The 23,615-nt window shown below is 36.6% G+C and overlaps 5 protein-coding genes and 1 pseudogene across 5 annotated transcripts; 2 read left to right on the plus strand and 4 right to left on the minus strand.

Moving 5' to 3' along the window:
* Window positions 1-681: 681 nt before the first annotated feature.
* LOC147782192 (pathogenesis-related protein 1-like) lies at window positions 682-1,339 on the minus strand. Its single transcript, XM_087121019.1, has one exon. It carries the CDS (start codon window positions 1,281-1,283, stop codon window positions 792-794), a length of 492 nt encoding a protein of 163 aa, XP_086977145.1. The 5' UTR covers window positions 1,284-1,339; the 3' UTR covers window positions 682-791.
* Window positions 1,340-5,528: 4,189 nt separating this feature from the next.
* LOC111776257 (basic form of pathogenesis-related protein 1-like) lies at window positions 5,529-6,246 on the plus strand. Its single transcript, XM_087121022.1, has one exon. The coding sequence runs from the start codon at window positions 5,626-5,628 to the stop codon at window positions 6,094-6,096; it is 471 nt and encodes a 156-aa protein (XP_086977148.1). The 5' UTR covers window positions 5,529-5,625; the 3' UTR covers window positions 6,097-6,246.
* A 2,859-nt stretch (window positions 6,247-9,105) lies between these two features.
* Window positions 9,106-9,905, plus strand: LOC147782193 (pathogenesis-related protein 1-like). Its single transcript, XM_087121021.1, has one exon. It carries the CDS (start codon window positions 9,145-9,147, stop codon window positions 9,568-9,570), a length of 426 nt encoding a protein of 141 aa, XP_086977147.1. The 5' UTR covers window positions 9,106-9,144; the 3' UTR covers window positions 9,571-9,905.
* A 6,309-nt stretch (window positions 9,906-16,214) lies between these two features.
* LOC147782194 (basic form of pathogenesis-related protein 1-like) lies at window positions 16,215-16,947 on the minus strand. Its single transcript, XM_087121023.1, has one exon. It carries the CDS (start codon window positions 16,868-16,870, stop codon window positions 16,385-16,387), a length of 486 nt encoding a protein of 161 aa, XP_086977149.1. The 5' UTR covers window positions 16,871-16,947; the 3' UTR covers window positions 16,215-16,384.
* A 1,134-nt stretch (window positions 16,948-18,081) lies between these two features.
* LOC147782195 (uncharacterized) lies at window positions 18,082-18,297 on the minus strand (annotated as a pseudogene).
* A 1,362-nt stretch (window positions 18,298-19,659) lies between these two features.
* LOC147782196 (pathogenesis-related protein 1-like) lies at window positions 19,660-20,317 on the minus strand. The gene has a single exon (XM_087121018.1). The coding sequence runs from the start codon at window positions 20,259-20,261 to the stop codon at window positions 19,770-19,772; it is 492 nt and encodes a 163-aa protein (XP_086977144.1). The 5' UTR covers window positions 20,262-20,317; the 3' UTR covers window positions 19,660-19,769.
* Between the last annotated feature and the right edge of the window lie 3,298 nt (window positions 20,318-23,615).

Genomic DNA, 23,615 nt, shown 5'->3' on the forward strand with positions numbered 1-23,615 from the left:
ATGATTGGTCGGAACCTATGCTAGGATTGATTTGTTTGACATGTGATTGTATGTTCACGTGATCTTCCCTTTATTTTAAGATCAAATTAGGTAGAATGAACTATGATAAATGAATTAAAAGTACATGATGATCTCATTTGATTATTACGAACATGCCTTAAATAGACGATCGTGTTAGATACCATATGAGCTTAGATGACTTGTGAACATGATAGTTTGCTATTGTTGGGTGAGCTTTCTAAACCCTATCGTCTGATTCTCGACTGTGTCATATGGTATAGTGATTAGTTTCTTATACTTTGCGAGGACGGTTAGAGGTTTACCAACTAACTCTTAATCATGTACTCATCTCAAGTGATGTGTGTTTACAAAGTGTCGATCATTGGTTGGCAATGATATGGGGTCTCTCCCCGATGGTTTATTTTACTATGTCGTTACTAATAGGGGTAGCTAGTAACTCTTAATAGCGAACTTGTCTCGACTGATAAGGATTTTCATATGTACTTGTGAAGATTATGAGTTGGTAGTGATAAGGTCATGCATTGAAATGATTACGTGTTATGAAATGATTACGTGTTATGAGAAGTTTGTATAGGGGATGATTAAGAGATCTCAAACTATTTTTTAGGCATGATACAAACGTTCACATATTCATTATTTCATGAATAATAAGATGTACCATACATAGAACATTCATAAGGGTGTGGATTACTAGACAGATTACAACTAAAGTTGTTTTTATTTAGTAACTTTCATTCATGACCAATACTTTTATTTTAGTTATAACCTTCTTAGAATGGCCTTTGGCCTATGATATTGCCGCGTGGATCATAATTGCAAATGATGAATGTACCACGATTGTTTGTACATCTCACTTTAGCACATCCAATTCTCACCGAGTTTCTCCACACCACTTGAGTGTAATGGCCACACACCTTACCAGCTGCACAAGTATTAGCGCTAGGATTGTAGAATTGTTTCTCATCAACCCACATCCGAACAGCATTAGTCCCTGACAAGTCAGGGCTACCCCATGCAATATTTTCCCCATATGGTCCACCTGAGTGCACCAATCGACAGTCATTGATGCGTTGGTTGGCATATTGTCGAGCAAAACTAGCTACCCTTTCGTCCCACTGGACTGGCCCAACGCCAACTTGGGCACGAGCTGCATTGTGGGCATTGACAAAGTCTTGAGGCGAGTCTTGAGCGAGAGAGGAATGAAACATGGCAAAGCTCAAGACGACATAGAAGAGGGAGAGGGAGAGCTTGAAAAGATCCATTATTTGGAGATGGAGTTGTGATACAATGGTTAGAAGTTTGGTGGGAAGAAAATGGGATGGGTATGGCAGTGATTTATAGGCATGAAATTGTGGAATATTATACGAACAAGGAGAATATTTTAGGGTGGTGGAGTATTCAAAAACGGAGCATACACGCAACTAGAAATTATTAATTATAATCAATATTGATTATTTGTGCATCTAAGTTACTATATACAACAATTAATTAAACTAATACTTTTTTCTCGTTATTAATGTTTAAAATATATTTTTCATTCAAATTAAGTTTTTATTAAAGGGTTGAATTTTAAAAACTAACATATTTGTTTTTTATTTTTTATTTTTTATTTATGGGTTTAGAATTTATTTTTTAGTTGGTCTAGAAATTTAAAATTAGTTTTTAAAATGTGAGTCAAATTTTGGTTTTAGATTTTGAAAATACTCGTAAAAAGTACGTAATGAACTAGAAAAATGATCGGGTGGAAGTAATATTTACGAGCTTAATTTAAAAAATTGAAAATTAAAATCTAAACAATTAACAAATTAGGACCTAAGGTGGTAATTCTCGATGTTGATATAGCTATTGCAAAATCGAAAACGTGAAACTACAATAGCTTTGAATACGACATGAGTTAGTACACGAAAGGGAGAATAAGCCAAGATTGATTTTTCTAGAAAGCAAACAAAAATGGCCTTGGACAAACTTGTGGAGGCTTTGGGTCACTAATCATGCTTGGAAATGAGACAAAAACATGTGCACTAAGTCGTCGTAAAAACATTATTCTCGACTAAATTGTTAGAGGTTTAAATTCTCCCACTCTCGTGAGCAACTACTTTGATTAAAAGGTTAATGTTCGAATTTCTCCGCTCTATGTTAAAATAAAAAAATCAGCCCAAAATCATCTATAAAATTAAGCTGATATAGAATGTTAAAAAAACGTCATCAACTCAACCCAATGTACTATTTTTGTGTTGGGTTATGAACTTATTTGAGTTAAGTTAGGTTCAAATAAATGAAAAACTTTATCAATTGGTTTGGTTCATGAGTTACTCTAAAATTAGATCGAGTTAAACTAAACAACTAAGTATTTGAAAGGTTAAAATATTTGAAAATAAACAAATTAATATATTAATTTTTTTTTTCAAAACAAAAAAATTGAATAAACGGTCCTGATGAACTCCGTTTACAAAAAATTTATGGTTGGGTTGAGTTGAATTCATTATTTAATGAAAGTTGTTCGAATTGAAAAAATTTAGTAGCAGACCAATTAAGTTGAATCTAAAAAATGTCTCGACTTGACTGAACTGACTTGACTGAACTCAGAACGGAAATGAAATAAATAAATAAATAAGAAAAATAGTGGACGAAAAGAAGGCGGAGGCTGTATTATACTCGTGTATTTCTCTTGACTTTTCAATTGTTTTCTTTGATCGTGAGATTAGAATTAGCCTAACTTTGAAAGATAAAACTTGTACATTTTTTCCTTGGAAAAATATGAAAGCTAATAATTAACCATTTAAGAAAGAGGAAAAGAATAACAAAGACTATCTCTAAATTGAATGGATTTGGAGCCAACCTCAAATTATTTTGACATATATTGAAATTTGTATGAACAAGATGACAAATAATAAAAGAAATTTGAGTGCTAGGATGAAGAATGTTATTTGTGATAGAACCTTTGCAAGAGTTTAGAAAGATCGTTGCTTGAAATATCCCGATAGTCTTGACGTGACCGAGCTAAATAGGGTAGAACTAGAAGTGTAACGACTCATATCCATGGCTAGTAAATATTGTCCTCTTTAGGCTTTTCCTTTCGGGCTTTCCCTCCAAAGCTTTAAAACGCGTTTGCTAGGGAAAGATTTCCACACCCTTATAGAAGGTGTTTCGTTCTCCTCCCCAACCAATATGAGATTCTCACAATCCACCCCCTTCGGGGCCCAATGTCCTCGCTGGTACTCGTTCCTTTCTCCAATCGTATGGGACCCCCAATAAATCCTTCCTCCTTGTTTGCACACAGCCTGATGTCTGACTCTGATACCATTTGTAACGGCCCAGATCCACCGCTAGCAGATATTGTCCTCTTTTGGCTTTCCCTCTCAGGCTTCCCCTCCAAAGCTTTAAAACATGTCTGTTGTGGAAATGTTTCTACACCCTTATAGAGGGTGTTTCGTTTTCCTCTCCAACCAATGTGAGATTTTCACAAGGAGCGTGTTGTTATCATGTACAAGTCAAAATTGACGCCAAATTAGACACAACTTTGAGCATAAATGTGTCATCAACGTAAACTTTTCAAAATTTTAAGTCAAACGATTACCCATTTAAGCTTAAGAAATTGTTAATCGAATTCTCTAAGAACTAGGCAAAATTATATTATCGATAATACTATAGATTTTTTTTTTTCGGATAAAAAATTTAAAACCCTAAATTCTTCATTGTTTATACCTTAACCAATTGAATTACGCCAAGAGTGTGAAAAATTTGTTCGATCCACGATCATAAGCAAAGGCTTTTGGAATTAGATCATAATAATTTAACATGTATATGTAGGAGTTGACAACCAAGTCGCCAAGACATGTGAGTCAAAGTCTATACAATGTTATTGTTCTCTACTAGAAGCTTCCCTTTGGGGCAATATAATTTTTCTAATAGAATAATAATTACTTGTCCCAATGAAATTGGTTTTTGTTTTTGGTCTAGCTTAAGATTATTTTAGAACATTAAACAATATTGATTTAAGCCAAGTCTTGTTTAGAAATTTTTATTTTAAATTTTAATGGTGATAGATTGAAATAATACAAATTGAAATGTATTCTAAATTAAGTTTGAAATTAAAAACGACATTCCCGAGTAATAACGTTACAGATATAGTATCAAGTAAGTCTTGTTTGGTCGAATTGAGTTATAATGGTATTTAAACCCTTGATCAAATAAGCCCAAAATGACACATTTAATATTTGACGTAAAACTCAAACGATTGGACCCAAAGCCAATGAACCCGAGACTCGAATAGTCAAGCTGAAAGGCCATCAAAGTTCAAACCCATAATACTCATGGATAACTCATAAACGATTGAAATATTGAAATCGTGATAGAAAAATTAAAAGAGAATTTAGAGACAAATAAATTAGAAGAATCCTCTAAGTTCATGAAGATCGAACATTCCATGAGGACTAAAAGACTATGAGGGTTATAATAATACCTCAACACTTGAAGACTAGAACTTAGGAGAAAAAAATTCTCACCTCTCGAATGAAGCATAGGTCTACAAAGGTGTGAAAACATCTTCCTAGAAAACGTGTTTTAAAAACTTTGAGGAGAAACCCGAAAAAAAAATTACAAAGAGGACAATACCTGCTAGCTGTGGACTTGGACCGTTAAAAATAGTATGAGAGCCAGAAATCGGGCGGTGTACCAGCAAGGATGCTAAGCCTCAAGGGGGGTGGAGGCCAGGTGGTGTGCTGGAGATGATGCTGAGCTCCAAAGGGGGGTGTACACTAGGTGGTGTGCCAGTTAGGATGCTGAGTCCTAAAGGAGGTGGACACTAGGCGGTGTCTAGCGAGGATGTAGGGCCCCAAAGAGAGGTAGATTGGAAAGGGGGATGAGTGTTATTGAGGACGTTGGGTCCTGAAGGGGGTGAATTGTGAGATCCTACATCGGTTGGAAGGAGAACGAAACATTTTTTATAAGGGTTTGGAAACCTCTCCCCAGTAGACAAGGTGGATTGTGAGATTCCACATCGATTGGGGGGAGAACGAAACATTCTTTCTTTATAAGCATGTAACCTAAACTATATACAATTGCAAAGAAACTTAGCATTTGGTTAAAAGCCGTATAGCTCTAGATTATCATCAACAAAAAATTTGTAAACCGTCAATGAATAAATGAAGCTTGATTCTTCTTTAATATAACATTAATTGCAATATCTTAGAATAATTTGAACAACATTTTCCGGACATCTTCTTTGAAGTTTATCCCGTAGATAAAAAATGTAATCAAACTCTTTTCCACTTATTTAATGAAGTATTTTAAACAAAGAATTCATGTTCTAAAACTTAATCCATATGGTTTTCTTCCTCATTCCCAAGAAGCACGTGGGACTTCTCTTGGTAAACGCATAAATTCACCATAAATAATCCTTTCCATAGCTTACCCGACGCCTACCGCAAAGCTTCAAAGTCTAAAGGGGATGTCTTGATTCAAATTTCATCCATTTAACACTTAAAAAGCCCTTTGCTTGCAATGCCCACTTTCACTCACTTTACCACCTTCACAATTTTATTACCATCACACTATAAATCTCCCTACCCTTACTTCCATTTCCTCATCCAAACTCGAACAACGATGACTATTCTTACTCTCATTATTCTTCTCTCGACCCTTTTAGTCAAATCATCAGACGCTCAGAATGCAGCTCAAGATTACATTAATAACCATAACTCAGCCAGATCAGCCGTCGGCGTCGGAAACATGGTATGGAACACAACTCTAGCCGCCTACGCTCAAACATACGCGAACTCGAGGAAAGGAGATTGCCAATTGGTGCATTCGAACGGGCCGTATGGCGAGAACCTTGCAAAGGGCAACAATGGATTCACTGGCACAGCTGCAGTGAAGCTATGGGTTGATGAAAAGCCTTACTATAGTTACAACACTAATGCATGTGCTGGAGGTGAGTGTCTTCATTACACGCAGGTTGTTTGGCAAAGCTCTTATCGTGTTGGGTGTGCGAGAGTTCAATGCAACAATGGCTGGTGGTTTGTGTCTTGCAATTATGATCCTCCAGGCAATTGGGATGGCGAGTGGCCTTATTAAGTATGCTAATGATAATAATAATAATGAAGTTCGTATATGCTTTTGTTCTTGAAAATAAATGGTGCTTGAGATGATGATGTTGTCATTAGTTGGTGTTAATACACACATGTTTTTAAGAGTTTATGTCGGCTGTTCTTAACACATGTTTTTATGTAAGTTCTTGTTGTTCTTTCTCCTTGCCTTGTTTCTCTAAAAATATTGAACATCATAGTTAAATAAATACGTATATTCAAAAGAAACTTGTGTCCAATCTCCAACAATGATTCTAGTTCTCAAAATTTCATTTATCGAGTAAGAGTAGCGAACTAGCTAGACTCCGACAATTCCAACATTTTAATTTAATGTGACTCAACAAAAATAATAAAGGTGAAAAGTCAGAAATAACCCTAACCACACGAAAGTTTGAAATTTAGGGTTTTTGGTATATCAATTGATATACGTATGTCAACGTAATTGATCTACTTCTTTTTCGATAGATCAAGAATATCATTGACATACTTATATCTTATCAACATACTTTATTTAGAATGTAACTTCGATTTCTTAATATTTTTTTACATAGTCATGAAAGATTTTAAAAGATACCGTCAAAGACAACAAACGAATTTGCAATTTATAGATTGATCTAAAAAGTTTCCTTAATCCTATCCAATTTGAAATGTTATCTGACCCAACCCAACCCTTATAGTACTGTGTCGTGTTGTCGGATTCAATGTACACCTCTCATTTTTTTTGTTCTGTTTTTTTTCACCTATTTTTTTTTTGCTTTGGTTAATTTTTATTTTTCTTCTACTTTTTTATTTTTCTCGACTCTTCTCAATTTCTCATTTTTTTTGGCATGATTTTCTTTTTCTATTTTGTTTTTAATTTTATTTTTGTTGTTTTTTTTTAGATATGATAAGTTTTGTTTGTAGTTGTGGTTTCTTGTTTATTAAATTTTTTTTTCTTAATGCATTTATCAAATTTAAAATAGAATCGGCCACACAAATTCTTACCTACTATTAATTTTTTATAAAGATATTGAATAGTTACAGGCAAACGATTCGCACATATCCCAAATGATTGAGAGAAGAAATAAAAGATAAATGATAATAAATTTGAAATATATGTATTTTATGTCGGAAGTAAAAGTATATAATTTTCTTGAATAAATTAAAAATTCCATTATGAATGAAAATCAAATTACAATTTCATCCAATAATTTGACTTTGTAACCATATAAGTTTATTGGTAGTAGATATTGTCTTTTTTGAACTTTTTCTTTCGGCTTCCCTTTTAGATTTTTAAAAGGAGTCGGGTCTAGTAGAGAGATTTTCACACTCCTATAAAAAATGTATCGTTCCCTTCTCCAACCGATGTGAGAGCTAACAATCCACTCCCCTTCAGGACCCAACGTCCTCGTTGTCACTCATTTCTCTTTCCAATCGATGTGAAATCTTACGATCCACCTCCTTCAAGGCCACTTATTGACACTCATTTTTCTCTTCAATTGATGTGGGATCTTACAAATTACCCCCTTAAGAGCCTAACGTCCTCGTTGACACACCGCTCAATGTTCTGACTCTAATACTATTGAAACAACTTAAATCCACCGTAAGCAGATATTGTCTTATTTGGCCAGTTACGTAACGTCGTCAGCCTCACAGTTTCAACGACGCATTTTAGAACCATAAGAAAACTGTAAGACTGACAATGATATACAACCGGCCAAAACAGACAATAAATTTGCTACAAAAACTATCTAGCAATAATTAATCATCTAAAATTAACAAATCTAATAAATTGGTTAGATATAATTGCAAAAGAAAAATATTAGTTATTTATATAAAATTCTAATAGCATTCCACACCGATTATTTGATCATGGGACATAATATTTCCAAACATCTTTAATAAAATATTCAACCAAACAACTCGAAACAACTCGAACTAAATCAAATTTATGAATTGTTTTATATGTACAATTTTTTTTTATAGACATTTGAACATAGAAAGAAACGAGAAACACGAACATGGGACCCAACCTTAGTAATCAAAGTATGTCCTTTGTTTTTTTTTTTTTTTTTTTTTTGGTCTGCCTTGCTCTTTTCTAATTCTCGCAGGCAATCACGCAGTGTGAAGAAGACGAAGACCCGACTGCCAAGTCTTTCTAATAAAGAAACTTAGCAATATCTCAGTTTTCAGGTTTTTTCTCGAGTCCTCTTTTAAAATGTTCACGTATTTGATTAAGTGTATTTTTTTTTCCACGATCGAAAACGATTTTCATGTTCGGTTCAGAGAGCATGCTAGCCAACAGGTGCTGAACTTTGTTTTCTTTCCATAATAATTCTGAGTAGTAAACGATTGAGATTGAATATGTAACTGTCTAAACCCACCGGTAGTAGATATTGTTCGTTTTGATCTTTTACGTATTGTTGTTAGGCTCACGTTTTAAAACATGCCCATTAAGGAAAGGTTTTCACGCCCTTACAAGGAAGACTTCGTTCCCTTCTCCACCCGATGTGAGATCTTGCAATCCACTCCCTTGAGGGCCAACATTCTTACTGACACACCGTCCAATGTCTGGCTATGACACCATTTGTAATGGTCTTCTCATCACTAGTAGATATTGTCTGTTTTGGCACATTACATATCGCCGTCAGCCTCACGATTTTAAAACACATCGGTTAGGGAGAAGTTTTCACACCTTTATAAAGAATGTTTCGTTCTCCTCTCCAATCGTATACAATCTTATAGAACATAATAAAAATAATTATAACAATAAAAATAATTATATCCAAGTCAATGTCATGTGCAAAGTCTTGATCTTAGTCATCCAGCTAAGGAAATTTCTCTTGGGCTGCTTTTGGATAATCAATCAACCCATTTTTTCTCACAATTTCTCCATAAATTTCCACATTTTCATTCTTATAAATAGCAACAATTCTCATCCCATGTTCCCACACAAATATCTCATCATTTTCCTACTCATAACCCAAAATGGCTCTCATCAACCTCTCCATTTCTCTCCTTTGTGTCTTGAGTACTAATATCATGTTGCCATAGATCTATGGCTCAAGACATGTCTCAAGACTTTGTCGATGCCCACAACGCCGCTCGTGCACAAGTCGGTGTTGGACCCATCCAATGGGATGAAACTGTGGCAAACTATGCCCGACAATATGCCAACCAACGTGCCAAAGATTGCCAGATGGTCCACTCTAATGGGCCTAATGGGGAAAATCTTGCAGGAAGCTCGGCCGACCGAGCTTCCTTATCATGCACTGACGCAGTTCAAATGTGGGTAAACGAGAAACAATTTTATGATTATAACTCCAACTCGTGCCTTGGCAACGAGTGTCGCCACTACACTCAAGTAGTGTGGAGTAAATCTGTTCGAATTGGATGTGCAAAAGTGAGATGCAACAGTTGTGGTACTTTCATCACCTGCAACTATGACCCGCCTGGCAATTACGAAGGTCAATGGCCATACTGAAGAATGTCACCTTAATAGTAAGAGGGCGTGCACTAAAGTTACGTTGGAGTCAATAAGAGAAGCTTTGAAGGGTCGTGTATCCCTTTTTATCAATCTCATTTAGCCACCTTTTAAGCATTGGGTCTCTTTTTATTGCTTCTTTTGTCTTCCTCCTTTGAGGCTATGAGCATTAGTTTATGTTATTAAATAGTTTTTATGGCATGTCAAATATAGAAAAGTTATACTTTAGGTCCCTAAAGTTTGGGTTAGATTGCATTTGGGTCCGTGATGTTCATGAAAAAAGCTTTTATTCTCCTCGGTTATTAAATAAATTCTCTTTATTATAGGTTGCATTAGTACGCTTGAGAAGTGAAACATAAAATTTAAAGTTTTTAAGACATCCCCTTTTCAAAAAGATTTTTGGTTATTTTCCTTCGATAGATCGAGATTGATCAGAAGATCCTTTCAATTGGCTAGAACCCGTTACTTGAACGAAACTAGATCCTGTAGAATCAAATTAAATATTTGACAAGACATTTCGTACTGTACTAAAAAAATCGATCATTGTTTACCAACCACACATTGTCTAACCAAATCCAATTCTCTCTCGATATGTTGCTCAAAAAACTCGATTTGTGTGGATTCTTCCCCCATCTAGAGAAGAAATATAACATTGTTTGCTTTAATTTATCTTTATTAATCTAGATCAATCACCTCTAAAAACGAGTCTAATATTGAAAAAGTTAGATAATCATGCGTAAACGATCCTGTAGTTATCAACTATCTCCATATTATATGAACTCATGTCCTAAACAGTTTCAACATATTAACTTGATAACACGATCTATCACATATATCTAGGCACAACCCTGATCATTCATCTCATCCAATATAATTGTGAAACTTATGACAACTCTTTCATAGTTCTCACATTGTATAATCATAACAGGAGTGACCTCATCCAATATAATTGTGAAACTTTTCTTTTTGGTGGTTCAATCATAGGAATTCCAAATTGAAGCATGCTTTACTTGAATCAATTCTAAGAAAGTGAGGATAAAGTATGCTAGAAGTATTGATATGTGGAGATAGTTTTCACTTTTAGGAGTAAGCAATGTAACCATGTCGGAGGGGATGCATAGGAATGTGGGGTCATACAGGTATCAAATCTAGATTATACATAAACGTTCACAAAGAAGTAGCATGTGGTTGAGGAGCCGATAAAATATCATGGCGTTATTTAGATGCAAGTCATACTTCCATTCTTGTTCATATGAGACATACATGATTCTTCTCATATTATCAATGATTAAAATACATAGTTTTCTAATGTCATATAGGCACAGAGCGAGCGTAAAGTAATTTACATGGTGTATCCAGTAAAATACATAGTTTTCTAATCTCATATTATCAATAATTTACATGGTTACCATATTTGCCCTCTTATTAAAGGCAAATATATTGCATTCATTTATTATTCTTTCCTTTTATTACTATTTCCATATTATTTGTAATTTACCATATTTCTGTATCCTGAAAATGATTATAAATAAGAGAACTCTCACCCCCATTTAGGTGTGGTGATTTAGCAAACATTCACATGGTATCACAGCCCTTTCGGTTTAACAACCTGATCCTTTCTTCTCTATGGCTTCCGAATCTTCTTATCATCTTCTTCCTTTCAATACTCTAATCCATATGATCACCATCAAACTTTCTTCCTCCAATTATCTTCTTTGGAAAAGCCAACTTCTCCCTCTCCTTGAGAGTCAAGACATGCTGGGCTATGTCGATGGAACTATGGTTCCACCACCTCGCTTTGAACCAGAAACCTCTTCAACACTCAACCCCAAATATTTGGCATGGAGAGCAGCCGATCAACGACTTCTCTGTCTCCTGCTCTCCTCTGTCACTGAGGAAGCCATGGCTGTTGTCGTTGGTCTCTCTACTGCACGTGATGTTTGGCTTGCGTTGGAAACTACGTTCAGCCATCAGTCGAAAGCTCGTGAACTGAGACTCAAGGATGACTTGCAGTTGATGAAACGTGGCTCCAAACCTGTTGCTGAGTATGCCCGTGCCTTCAAAAAAATTTGTGACCAACTTCATGCCATTGGCAGACCGGTCGAGGACATTGATAAAGTGCACTGGTTCCTTCGTGGACTCGGCACCGAATTTTCAGCTTTTTCTACTGCTCAGATGGCTCTCACCTCTATCCCCTGTTTTGCAGATTTAGTCTCTAAAGCTGAAAGTTTTGAGTTGTTTCAGCTCTCCCTTGAGTCCTCTAACTCCACTCCTACAGCATTCACAGTCACTAATCGTGGTCGCACCCATGGAAGCCACCCTGCTTCCTTTACCAACCAGCGAGGTCGTTCTTATTCTCACAAAAACAACTCTTTTAATCGAGGACGAACCCACTCAAGTCAAGGTCGTCGACCACCTCACTGCCAAATATGCCGCAAAGAGGGCCATTATGCTGACCGCTGCAACCAACGGTATGTTCGACCTGATTCTTCTCATGCTCACCTTGCTGAAGCCTTTAACACGTCATGTTCTATTGCTGGACCCGATACTGCTGATTGGTTTCGGGACACTGGAGCTTCGGCCCATATGACTGTCGACCCATCTATTTTGGATCAGTCTAAAAATTACACGGGTAAGGACTCTGTGATTGTAGGAAACGGTGCATCCCTACCCATTACCCACACCGGTACTCTTTCTCCTGTTCCAAATATTCACTTGTTAGATGTCTTGGTTGTCCCTCACCTCACTAAAAATCTTCTTTCCATAAGTAAATTAACGTCTGATTTTCCTCTCTCCGTTACATTTACTAATAATCTTATTACTATCCAGAATCGTCAAACAGGAAGGGTGGTGGCAACCGGTAAAAGAGATGGAGGGCTATATGTGCTGGAGCGCGGCAACTCTGCTTTTATTTCAACCCTTAGAAACAAATCTTTACGTGCTTCATATGATTTATGGCATGCTCGTCTAGGTCATGTGAATCATTCTGTTATTTCTTTTTTAAATAGAAAAGGTCATCTTTCTCTTACGTCTTTATTGCCTTCTCCATCATTATGTAATACTTGTCAGCTTGCGAAAAGTCATCGATTGCCTTATTCCCGCAATGAACGTAGGTCGTCTCATGTGTTAGATCTTATTCATTGTGATCTTTGGGGTCCTTCTCCCGTCAAATCAAATTCGGGTTTCCTTTATTATGTTATTTTTATTGATGATTATTCTCGATTCACTTGGTTTTACCCTTTAAAATTTAAATCTGATTTTTTTGATATTTTTCTTCAATTTCAAAAATTTGTGGAAAATCAATATTCTTCTCGTATCAAGGTATTTCAAAGCGATGGTGGTACCGAATTTACTAGTACTTGTTTCAAAACTCATTTACGTAATTCTGGCATCCACCATCAACTCTCTTGTCCATATACACCTGCTCAAAATGGTCGTGCTGAGAGAAAACATCGTCATGTGACTGAGACTGGCTTGTCCCTTCTCTTTCACTCTCATCTTTCTTCTCGTTTTTGGGTTGACGCCTTCAGCACTGCAGCTTATATTATCAACCGGTTGCCTACTCCACTTCTTGGAGGTAAGTCACCCTTTGAACTCCTTTATGGCTACACTCCACATTATGACAATTTTCATCCCTTTGGTTGTCGTGTTTATCCTTATTTGCGTGATTATATGCCTAACAAGCTTTCTCCCCGCAGCATTCCTTGTATTTTTTTGGGTTATAGTCCTGCTCATAAAGGGTTCCGCTGTCTTGATCCGGCCACCACTAAGCTATATATCACCTGTCATGCTCAATTTGATGAAACCCACTTTCCTGCTATCCCTAGCTCCCAGACCCAACCTCTTTCCTCTATTTCTATTTCAAATTTCTTAGAACCACATTTTCATCATATTGATTCATCCCCCCCTACCACTTCATCACCGCAAACTCCTCGATCCAGTTCATCCCCGTGTGATATTTGTTCTGACCTTGTAGATGAGTCTGTGCAGGTTGATACTTCTCTTGCAGGTTCCACTTTGCCACCCTCGACTTCTAATTCGACCTCTATTGAACCTCCTGTTGATTTCTCTTCTTTGGGCACTCATCCTATGATCACACGAGCCAAAGCTGGTATATTCAAGACTCGTCATCCAGCAAATCTTGGTATTTTGGGCTCATCTGGACTTCTTTCTGCTCTTCTTGCATCCACTGAGCCAAAAGAATTCAAATCTGCGGCTAAGAATCCTGCTTGGGTGGCTGCCATGGATGAAGAAATTCGAGCATTACAACAAAATGATACTTGGACTTTGGTTCCTCGCCCTGCCAACACCAACATCGTGGGCTCTAAATGGGTGTTTCGTATTAAATATTTGCCTGATGGATCTGTCGAGCGTTTCAAGGCTCGTCTTGTTGCCAAAGGTTATAATCAGGTTCCTGGTCTTGACTACACTAACACTTTCAGTCCGGTTGTCAAAGCTACCACTGTCCGTGTTGTGCTTTCTATTGCAGTCACAAATAAATGGCCTCTTCGACAACTTGATGTCAAGAATGCTTTTCTCAATGGAACTCTTATTGAACGTGTTCATATGGAACAACCTCCTGGGTATATTGATCCTCGATTTCCCACTCATGTTTGTCTATTAAAGAAAGCGCTCTATGGTTTAAAGCAAGCTCCTCGTGCTTGGTTTCAGCGTTTTAGCTCATTTCTTCTCACACTTGGGTTTTCTTGCAGTCGCGCTGACACGTCCCTTTTTGTCTTTCATCAGCAATCTAACATTATCTATTTGCTTCTTTATGTTGATGACATTATTGTTACCGGCAACAACTCATCTCTTATTGACAGCTTTACTCGCAAGCTTCATTCTGAGTTTGCTACCAAAGATTTGGGTTCTCTCAGTTACTTTCTTGGTCGTGAAGTTTCACCCACTTCTGATGGTCTCTTTATTAGTCAGTTAAAATATGCTCGAGATATTCTTACTCGTGCTCAGTTGCTCGATAGCAAACCAGTTCACACTCCCATGGTTGTTTCTCAACACCTGACTGCTGATGGTTCTCCTTTCTCTAATCCTACTCTCTACAGATCTCTTGTTGGCGCCCTTCAGTACTTGACTATTACGCGTCCAGATATTGCCTATGCTGTCAATTCTGTCAGTCAATTCTTGCATGCCCCTACTCCAGATCACTTTCTTGCTGTCAAACTTATTCTTCGCTATGTCAAAGGAACACTCCACTTTGGTCTTACCTTTCGTCCATCCACTGTTCCTAGTATGCTAGTCGCTTATTCGGATGCTGACTGGGCTGGTTGTCCCGATACTCGTCGTTCTACATCCGGCTATTCTATTTATCTTGGTAACAATCTGGTTTCTTGGAATGCCAAAAAGCAACCTACTGTCTCACGCTCCAGCTGTGAATCTGAGTATCGTGCTCTTGCCACAACCGCTGCTGAACTTCCTTGGGTTACGCATCTTTTGCATGACCTCAAGGTCCCTATTTCACAGCAGCCCTTACTCTTATGTGACACTTTTGCATGAACTTCCTTGGGTTACGCATCTTTTGCATGACCTCAAGGTCCCTATTTAGCTCTAATCCCGTTTCTCACAAGCGGGCCAAACATGTTGAACTAGATTATCATTTTCTTCGAGAACTTGTTATCGCTGGCAAACTTCGCACACAATATGTACCCTCTCATTTTCAAGTTGCTGACATCTTCACAAAGAGTATTTCTCGACCTCTCTTTGAATTTTTCAGATCCAAGCTTTACGTTCGTTCAAATCCGACGCTCAGCTTGCGGGGGGTGTTAAGGATAGTTGACCGTTCACTATAAGGCAAATATCTAGATATTCACCTTACATTACGGGTTCCCATATTTGCCCTCTTATTAAAGGCAAATATATTGCATTCATTTATTATTCTTTCCTTTTATTACTATTTCCATATTATTTGTAATTTACCATAAGAGAACTCTCACCGGTGATTCAGCAAACATTCACAGTTTTCTAATGTCATATAGGCACAGAGCGAGCGTAAAGTAATTTACATGGTGTGGCACATAGAGATTCATGCATCATATAACATTGATAACTTAACATAATTCCATGACATAAAAAAATCATATCATAGTATAACTGACAACACAGCACAACATTACATATATCATAGCATAAATATAACATAACACATGTCAATAAATCATAAAACAATATAACATGTGTAGTTTTACGATCATAATTTAGAATTCTATTGAGAAATTAACTCCTCAAATTTCAACTTACCTAAACAATAACCTCAAACGCTACAAAAGTGTAAAAAACGAATTTGAAAGTCCAATGTGGTAGGAAGGTCTCCAAATATATAAGACCTAAGTTGGAGCCGAGAAGCCAAGTGAATCCTAAATGAGATAAAACAGAGTACCCATGGTAACTCACACATTTTCGGATAACTTTCTTATTTTTATTAATGACTTATAGAGGCAAAAATCAAGTGGCAATAACACGTTAGAATTGGTGAGTAAATAGATAGCTAAGTTGTATACAAAGTTTGAGTTTAATATTAAAGGATTAGACATGATTTGATTTTCATAAAAGTAACCGATTAAACAAAGTTCGTATTAAGTATAGAGTTTAATTGGTTAAGGTCGTAAAAGAACTTGTAAAGAGGCACACCATTGAAAATGGAATAACCAGGGTTGACCCGGCAATGGAATTGAAATGAAGTACACAAATTGAAACAAAGAATGGTTGTAATAATAGTTAAGAAAGGAATGGGAATGGGATGAGGAAATTGAGTAATAATAATGAAAGAAATAAAGGTTGATGAAGAAGGTATGATGATGAACTAATAGGGCTCCTCGCCGACAATGTTACCAGCAGGATTATAATTGCATCCAACCAAAGTCCAACTGTTACGGCACTTAACAGTGGCACAACCCACAAGAAAAGTGGCATTCCACACCAATTGGACGTAATGGCGGCACTCACCACCCACGCATCTGTTGTTTTTATGGTCATAGTACTTCTCCTCAGCCGCCCATGCCGCCACCGCACCTTCCGCCGTCAAATCCCCATTTGACGTGGCCAGGTTCTCCCCATAAGGAGAGTCTGTGGAGTGCACCATCTCACAAGTTTCCACCTTGGTTTGGAGATAGGCTTTAGCATGTTCTTCAAGTAATTCGTCCCAGAACACCGGACGCTCCCCTTTCTTCTCTCGAACTGCATTGTGTGCCTTAACGAAGTCGTCCCCGGGTTCTTGACCTACCACCACGTGCCTTAGGCTTAGTGCAACCAAGCACAGCGTCGCCGCCGCGAGTGTCATTTTCGACATCCTATTTTTTTATTTGAGGCTTGATGATGCAACAACAAAAAAAAGAAAAAAAAGAAAAAAAACAAGAAGAAGAATGTGAGGATGGATTTCTTGTGAAGGGTTTTTGTTCTTTTATTTATAGGGACAACCAATGCCTTTCACTCAAGGCTTCGCGTCATATGCGCCATGGATTCTAACAATCAACTTCCTAATTTAGTTCCTCTCTTCTTTATTTTTGGTGTTTTTCTATTCTTAGTTGAAGTCAATCAAAAATTCAAAAAACTTGTTCACATCAAACATTTTGAAATAATGAAAATAACATAAACTAATAAACAAATTGAAATAATGAAAATAACATAGACTAAAAATACCCCACACTAATCTATATGCTACTAAATGAAAATGAAAATGCAAAACTTTGAAATGTATTCACTCCTTCAAGCTTCCCCCTAAACTTTGAAATGGTTAGCGCAGCGCATCTGTTTCGGGTACAGAGGCGAGGAGGGGGGCTAACTCGGCCACCCAACCGAGCAGGTCAGGGGCGGCCATAGGTTCGAATCCTGCCACCTTTCTTGTGGATCATCTTGTGGTTACCGGAGGATGGGAATAAGAAAGCAGAAATGAGCACGAAATGTCAATATATGAATTGTTTCATTATTTGTTATTTTTTGGCCTTTTCTTTGCATTCACTTCCAATAAGAAAGAACCACCAGCGTTTGGTGCAGCACCTGCATTTTGGTGTATACTTCTTTCTTTGGTCTTTCGTTCCGTCATATTCCTAATAACTTATCCAATTCCAACGTATTAACCGTGAATGCACCTTTCTTTTATCAAATCTTAGGGACATGGTCTAATCATGAGGGTAGTATTTTATCATGGTGTCGGATCCCAAGTGTTTATGGATTCCTTCTTTGTTACCGGGGTCGCCCCCAAAGCCATAATGTCTCAAAACGAGGAGGCCATAGAGAAACTCTTTTTTATTCCTTTCTTTCGAACTTCGTGAAAAACCCCATTCGAGATCTCCCTCGTTACGACAAAAAAAGTGGGTATGAGCTCCTGTTGTGCACTCCCTTCGTTCTTCGAACCCTTGTTGATTATGAACTTCGTTCGCGGAGGAACCGGACTTTTGACGGGCCAGCCCTTTTTTATGCACCGCTTTACCCTGAAAGTCAAATGAGCTTTGCTCCTCTGGGCTCCCGGCGCTCTCGTGGTTCACAAGAAGTAAAAAGGACTCATCCTTTGTTGCATCTGGCACGATGTGATAAAGAGAGAGCTTCGTCTATCGATGAACAGCGGATTGACAGAACTCTTGGCATTGCTTTGTTTTTCTCTCCTTTCCTATTAGCGAGTTCTTATCCTTTTGTTCGAAATTTCTTCGTTCGTACCGAACCGCTTGCAGAATCAAATCCTGTTTCACAAGATCCTATATCAGCTATACATCCTCCTTGTATTTATGCTGGAGACGTTGCCAGTGCTATGAGTTTTGGCTTATGTAGATCCAAAATGATGAATGGGATTGTGGCACTTCACTCCCAGCCAATGCGTAAGGATGCCCCCGAAAGGAATGAAACGCTGCTTCGCTCTGCTGGATGCGTCGGATCCCATATAAGAAGCGAGCTTTTTACCCTCAAATTCAAAGATATGGGCGCAAAATGCTATCCTGCTCTATTGTTGCATAGCAATACGGTTGTTTGCACTTCACCGTTAGTAACTACTCAAATAGGTAAAAAGACAAATAGGACGCTTGGTCATGTCTCCCTCTCGATTAAAGTTGATTTTTGCCTCAAAGAGAGACCTTAAACTTTTGGAGAAGGACCAACTTGAACAAAGCTAAGAATCGAGCAATCAGAGCTGCTGAGATAGTCGACTAGAGGAAGAATGCACGAGCCACCTGCAAATCGAAGGTTAAGGATGATAATGTGGCCAATTCAACTAAACCAAGTTTCTGACCCATTTGACTATTTTGACCTATTTCAACTATTTAAAACTCTATTTGTAATTTATTTTCTCTGGTTCCCATATTTTATCTTAATTTAAGACTTAATTGAGAAGTTTTGTAGAAATAAACATGATTAAAATGTTGTATCATGAATTATGTTCTTCTTTGATGAGGTTTAGTTTGATTATGCATGATTGGTCGGAACCTATGCTAGGATTGATTTGTTTGACATGTGATTGTATGTTCACGTGATCTTCCCTTTATTTTAAGATCAAATTAGGTAGAATGAACTATGATAAATGAATTAAAAGTACATGATGATCTCATTTGATTATTACGAACATGCCTTAAATAGACGATCGTGTTAGATACCATATGAGCTTAGATGACTTGTGAACATGATAGTTTGCTATTGTTGGGTGAGCTTTCTAAACCCTATCGTCTGATTCTCGACTGTGTCATATGGTATAGTGATTAGTTTCTTATACTTTGCGAGGACGGTTAGAGGTTTACCAACTAACTCTTAATCATGTACTCATCTCAAGTGATGTGTGTTTACAAAGTGTCGATCATTGGTTGGCAATGATATGGGGTCTCTCCCCGATGGTTTATTTTACTATGTCGTTACTAATAGGGGTAGCTAGTAACTCTTAATAGCGAACTTGTCTCGACTGATAAGGATTTTCATATGTACTTGTGAAGATTATGAGTTGGTAGTGATAAGGTCATGCATTGAAATGATTACGTGTTATGAAATGATTACGTGTTATGAGAAGTTTGTGTAGGGGATGATTAAGAGATCTCAAACTATTTTTTAGGCATGATACAAACGTTCACATATTCATTATTTCATGAATAATAAGATGTACCATACATAGAACATTCATAAGGGTGTGGATTACTAGACAGATTACAACTAAAGTTGTTTTTATTTAGTAACTTTCATTCATGACCAATACTTTTATTTTAGTTATAACCTTCTTAGAATGGCCTTTGGCCTATGATATTGCCGCGTGGATCATAATTGCAAATGATGAATGTACCACGATTGTTTGTACATCTCACTTTAGCACATCCAATTCTCACCGAGTTTCTCCACACCACTTGAGTGTAATGGCCACACACCTTACCAGCTGCACAAGTATTAGCGCTAGGATTGTAGAATTGTTTCTCATCAACCCACATCCGAACAGCATTAGTCCCTGACAAGTCAGGGCTACCCCATGCAATATTTTCCCCATATGGTCCACCTGAGTGCACCAATCGACAGTCATTGATGCGTTGGTTGGCATATTGTCGAGCAAAACTAGCTACCCTTTCGTCCCACTGGACTGGCCCAACGCCAACTTGGGCACGAGCTGCATTGTGGGCATTGACAAAGTCTTGAGGCGAGTCTTGAGCGAGAGAGGAATGAAACATGGCAAAGCTCAAGACGACATAGAAGAGGGAGAGGGAGAGCTTGAAAAGATCCATTATTTGGAGATGGAGTTGTGATACAATGGTTAGAAGTTTGGTGGGAAGAAAATGGGATGGGTATGGCAGTGATTTATAGGCATGAAATTGTGGAATATTATACGAACAAGGAGAATATTTTAGGGTGGTGGAGTATTCAAAAACGGAGCATACACGCAACTAGAAATTATTAATTATAATCAATATTGATTATTTGTGCATCTAAGTTACTATATACAACAATTAATTAAACTAATACTTTTTTCTCGTTATTAATGTTTAAAATATATTTTTCATTCAAATTAAGTTTTTATTAAAGGGTTGAATTTTAAAAACTAACATATTTGTTTTTTATTTTTTATTTTTTATTTATGGGTTTAGAATTTATTTTTTAGTTGGTCTAGAAATTTAAAATTAGTTTTTAAAATGTGAGTCAAATTTTGGTTTTAGATTTTGAAAATACTCGTAAAAAGTACGTAATGAACTAGAAAAATGATCGGGTGGAAGTAATATTTACGAGCTTAATTTAAAAAATTGAAAATTAAAATCTAAACAATTAACAAATTAGGACCTAAGGTGGTAATTCTCGATGTTGATATAGCTATTGCAAAATCGAAAACGTGAAACTACAATAGCTTTGAATACGACATGAGTTAGTACACGAAAGGGAGAATAAGCCAAGATTGATTTTTCTAGAAAGCAAACAAAAATGGCCTTGGACAAACTTGTGGAGGCTTTGGGTCACTAATCATGCTTGGAAATGAGACAAAAACATGTGCACTAAGTCGTCGTAAAAACATTATTCTCGACTAAATTGTTAGAGGTTTAAATTCTCCCACTCTCGTGAGCAACTACTTTGATTAAAAGGTTAATGTTCGAATTTCTCCGCTCTATGTTAAAATAAAAAAATCAGCCCAAAATCATCTATAAAATTAAGCTGATATAGAATGTTAAAAAAACGTCATCAACTCAACCCAATGTACTATTTTTGTGTTGGGTTATGAACTTATTTGAGTTAAGTTAGGTTCAAATAAATGAAAAACTTTATCAATTGGTTTGGTTCATGAGTTACTCTAAAATTAGATCGAGTTAAACTAAACAACTAAGTATTTGAAAGGTTAAAATATTTGAAAATAAACAAATTAATATATTAATTTTTTTTTTCAAAACAAAAAAATTGAATAAACGGTCCTGATGAACTCCGTTTACAAAAAATTTATGGTTGGGTTGAGTTGAATTCATTATTTAATGAAAGTTGTTCGAATTGAAAAAATTTAGTAGCAGACCAATTAAGTTGAATCTAAAAAATGTCTCGACTTGACTGAACTGACTTGACTGAACTCAGAACGGAAATGAAATAAATAAATAAATAAGAAAAATAGTGGACGAAAAGAAGGCGGAGGCTGTATTATACTCGTGTATTTCTCTTGACTTTTCAATTGTTTTCTTTGATCGTGAGATTAGAATTAGCCTAACTTTGAAAGATAAAACTTGTACATTTTTTCCTTGGAAAAATATGAAAGCTAATAATTAACCATTTAAGAAAGAGGAAAAGAATAACAAAGACTATCTCTAAATTGAATGGATTTGGAGCCAACCTCAAATTATTTTGACATATATTGAAATTTGTATGAACAAGATGACAAATAATAAAAGAAATTTGAGTGCTAGGATGAAGAATGTTATTTGTGATAGAACCTTTGCAAGAGTTTAGAAAGATCGTTGCTTGAAATATCCCGATAGTCTTGACGTGACCGAGCTAAATAGGGTAGAACTAGAAGTGTAACGACTCATATCCATGGCTAGTAAATATTGTCCTCTTTAGGCTTTTCCTTTCGGGCTTTCCCTCCAAAGCTTTAAAACGCGTTTGCTAGGGAAAGATTTCCACACCCTTATAGAAGGTGTTTCGTTCTCCTCCCCAACCAATATGAGATTCTCACAATCCACCCCCTTCGGGGCCCAATGTCCTCGCTGGTACTCGTTCCTTTCTCCAATCGTATGGGACCCCCAATAAATCCTTCCTCCTTGTTTGCACACAGCCTGATGTCTGACTCTGATACCATTTGTAACGGCCCAGATCCACCGCTAGCAGATATTGTCCTCTTTTGGCTTTCCCTCTCAGGCTTCCCCTCCAAAGCTTTAAAACATGTCTGTTGTGGAAATGTTTCTACACCCTTATAGAGGGTGTTTCGTTTTCCTCTCCAACCAATGTGAGATTTTCACAAGGAGCGTGTTGTTATCATGTACAAGTCAAAATTGACGCCAAATTAGACACAACTTTGAGCATAAATGTGTCATCAACGTAAACTTTTCAAAATTTTAAGTCAAACGATTACCCATTTAAGCTTAAGAAATTGTTAATCGAATTCTCTAAGAACTAGGCAAAATTATATTATCGATAATACTATAGATTTTTTTTTTTCGGATAAAAAATTTAAAACCCTAAATTCTTCATTGTTTATACCTTAACCAATTGAATTACGCCAAGAGTGTGAAAAATTTGTTCGATCCACGATCATAAGCAAAGGCTTTTGGAATTAGATCATAATAATTTAACATGTATATGTAGGAGTTGACAACCAAGTCGCCAAGACATGTGAGTCAAAGTCTATACAATGTTATTGTTCTCTACTAGAAGCTTCCCTTTGGGGCAATATAATTTTTCTAATAGAATAATAATTACTTGTCCCAATGAAATTGGTTTTTGTTTTTGGTCTAGCTTAAGATTATTTTAGAACATTAAACAATATTGATTTAAGCCAAGTCTTGTTTAGAAATTTTTATTTTAAATTTTAATGGTGATAGATTGAAATAATACAAATTGAAATGTATTCTAAATTAAGTTTGAAATTAAAAACGACATTCCCGAGTAATAACGTTACAGATATAGTATCAAGTAAGTCTTGTTTGGTCGAATTGAGTTATAATGGTATTTAAACCCTTGATCAAATAAGCCCAAAATGACACATTTAATATTTGACGTAAAACTCAAACGATTGGACCCAAAGCCAATGAACCCGAGACTCGAATAGTCAAGCTGAAAGGCCATCAAAGTTCAAACCCATAATACTCATGGATAACTCATAAACGATTGAAATATTGAAATCGTGATAGAAAAATTAAAAGAGAATTTAGAGACAAATAAATTAGAAGAATCCTCTAAGTTCATGAAGATCGAACATTCCATGAGGACTAAAAGACTATGAGGGTTATAATAATACCTCAACACTTGAAGACTAGAACTTAGGAGAAAAAAATTCTCACCTCTCGAATGAAGCATAGGTCTACAAAGGTGTGAAAACATCTTCCTAGAAAACGTGTTTTAAAAACTTTGAGGAGAAACCCGAAAAAAAAATTACAAAGAGGACAATACCT

Source organism: Cucurbita pepo, unplaced genomic scaffold, assembly GCF_057944985.1.
Source record: "Cucurbita pepo subsp. pepo isolate OVF unplaced genomic scaffold, ASM5794498v1 scafford_114, whole genome shotgun sequence".
In the NCBI taxonomy this organism is placed as follows: domain Eukaryota; kingdom Viridiplantae; phylum Streptophyta; class Magnoliopsida; order Cucurbitales; family Cucurbitaceae; genus Cucurbita; species Cucurbita pepo.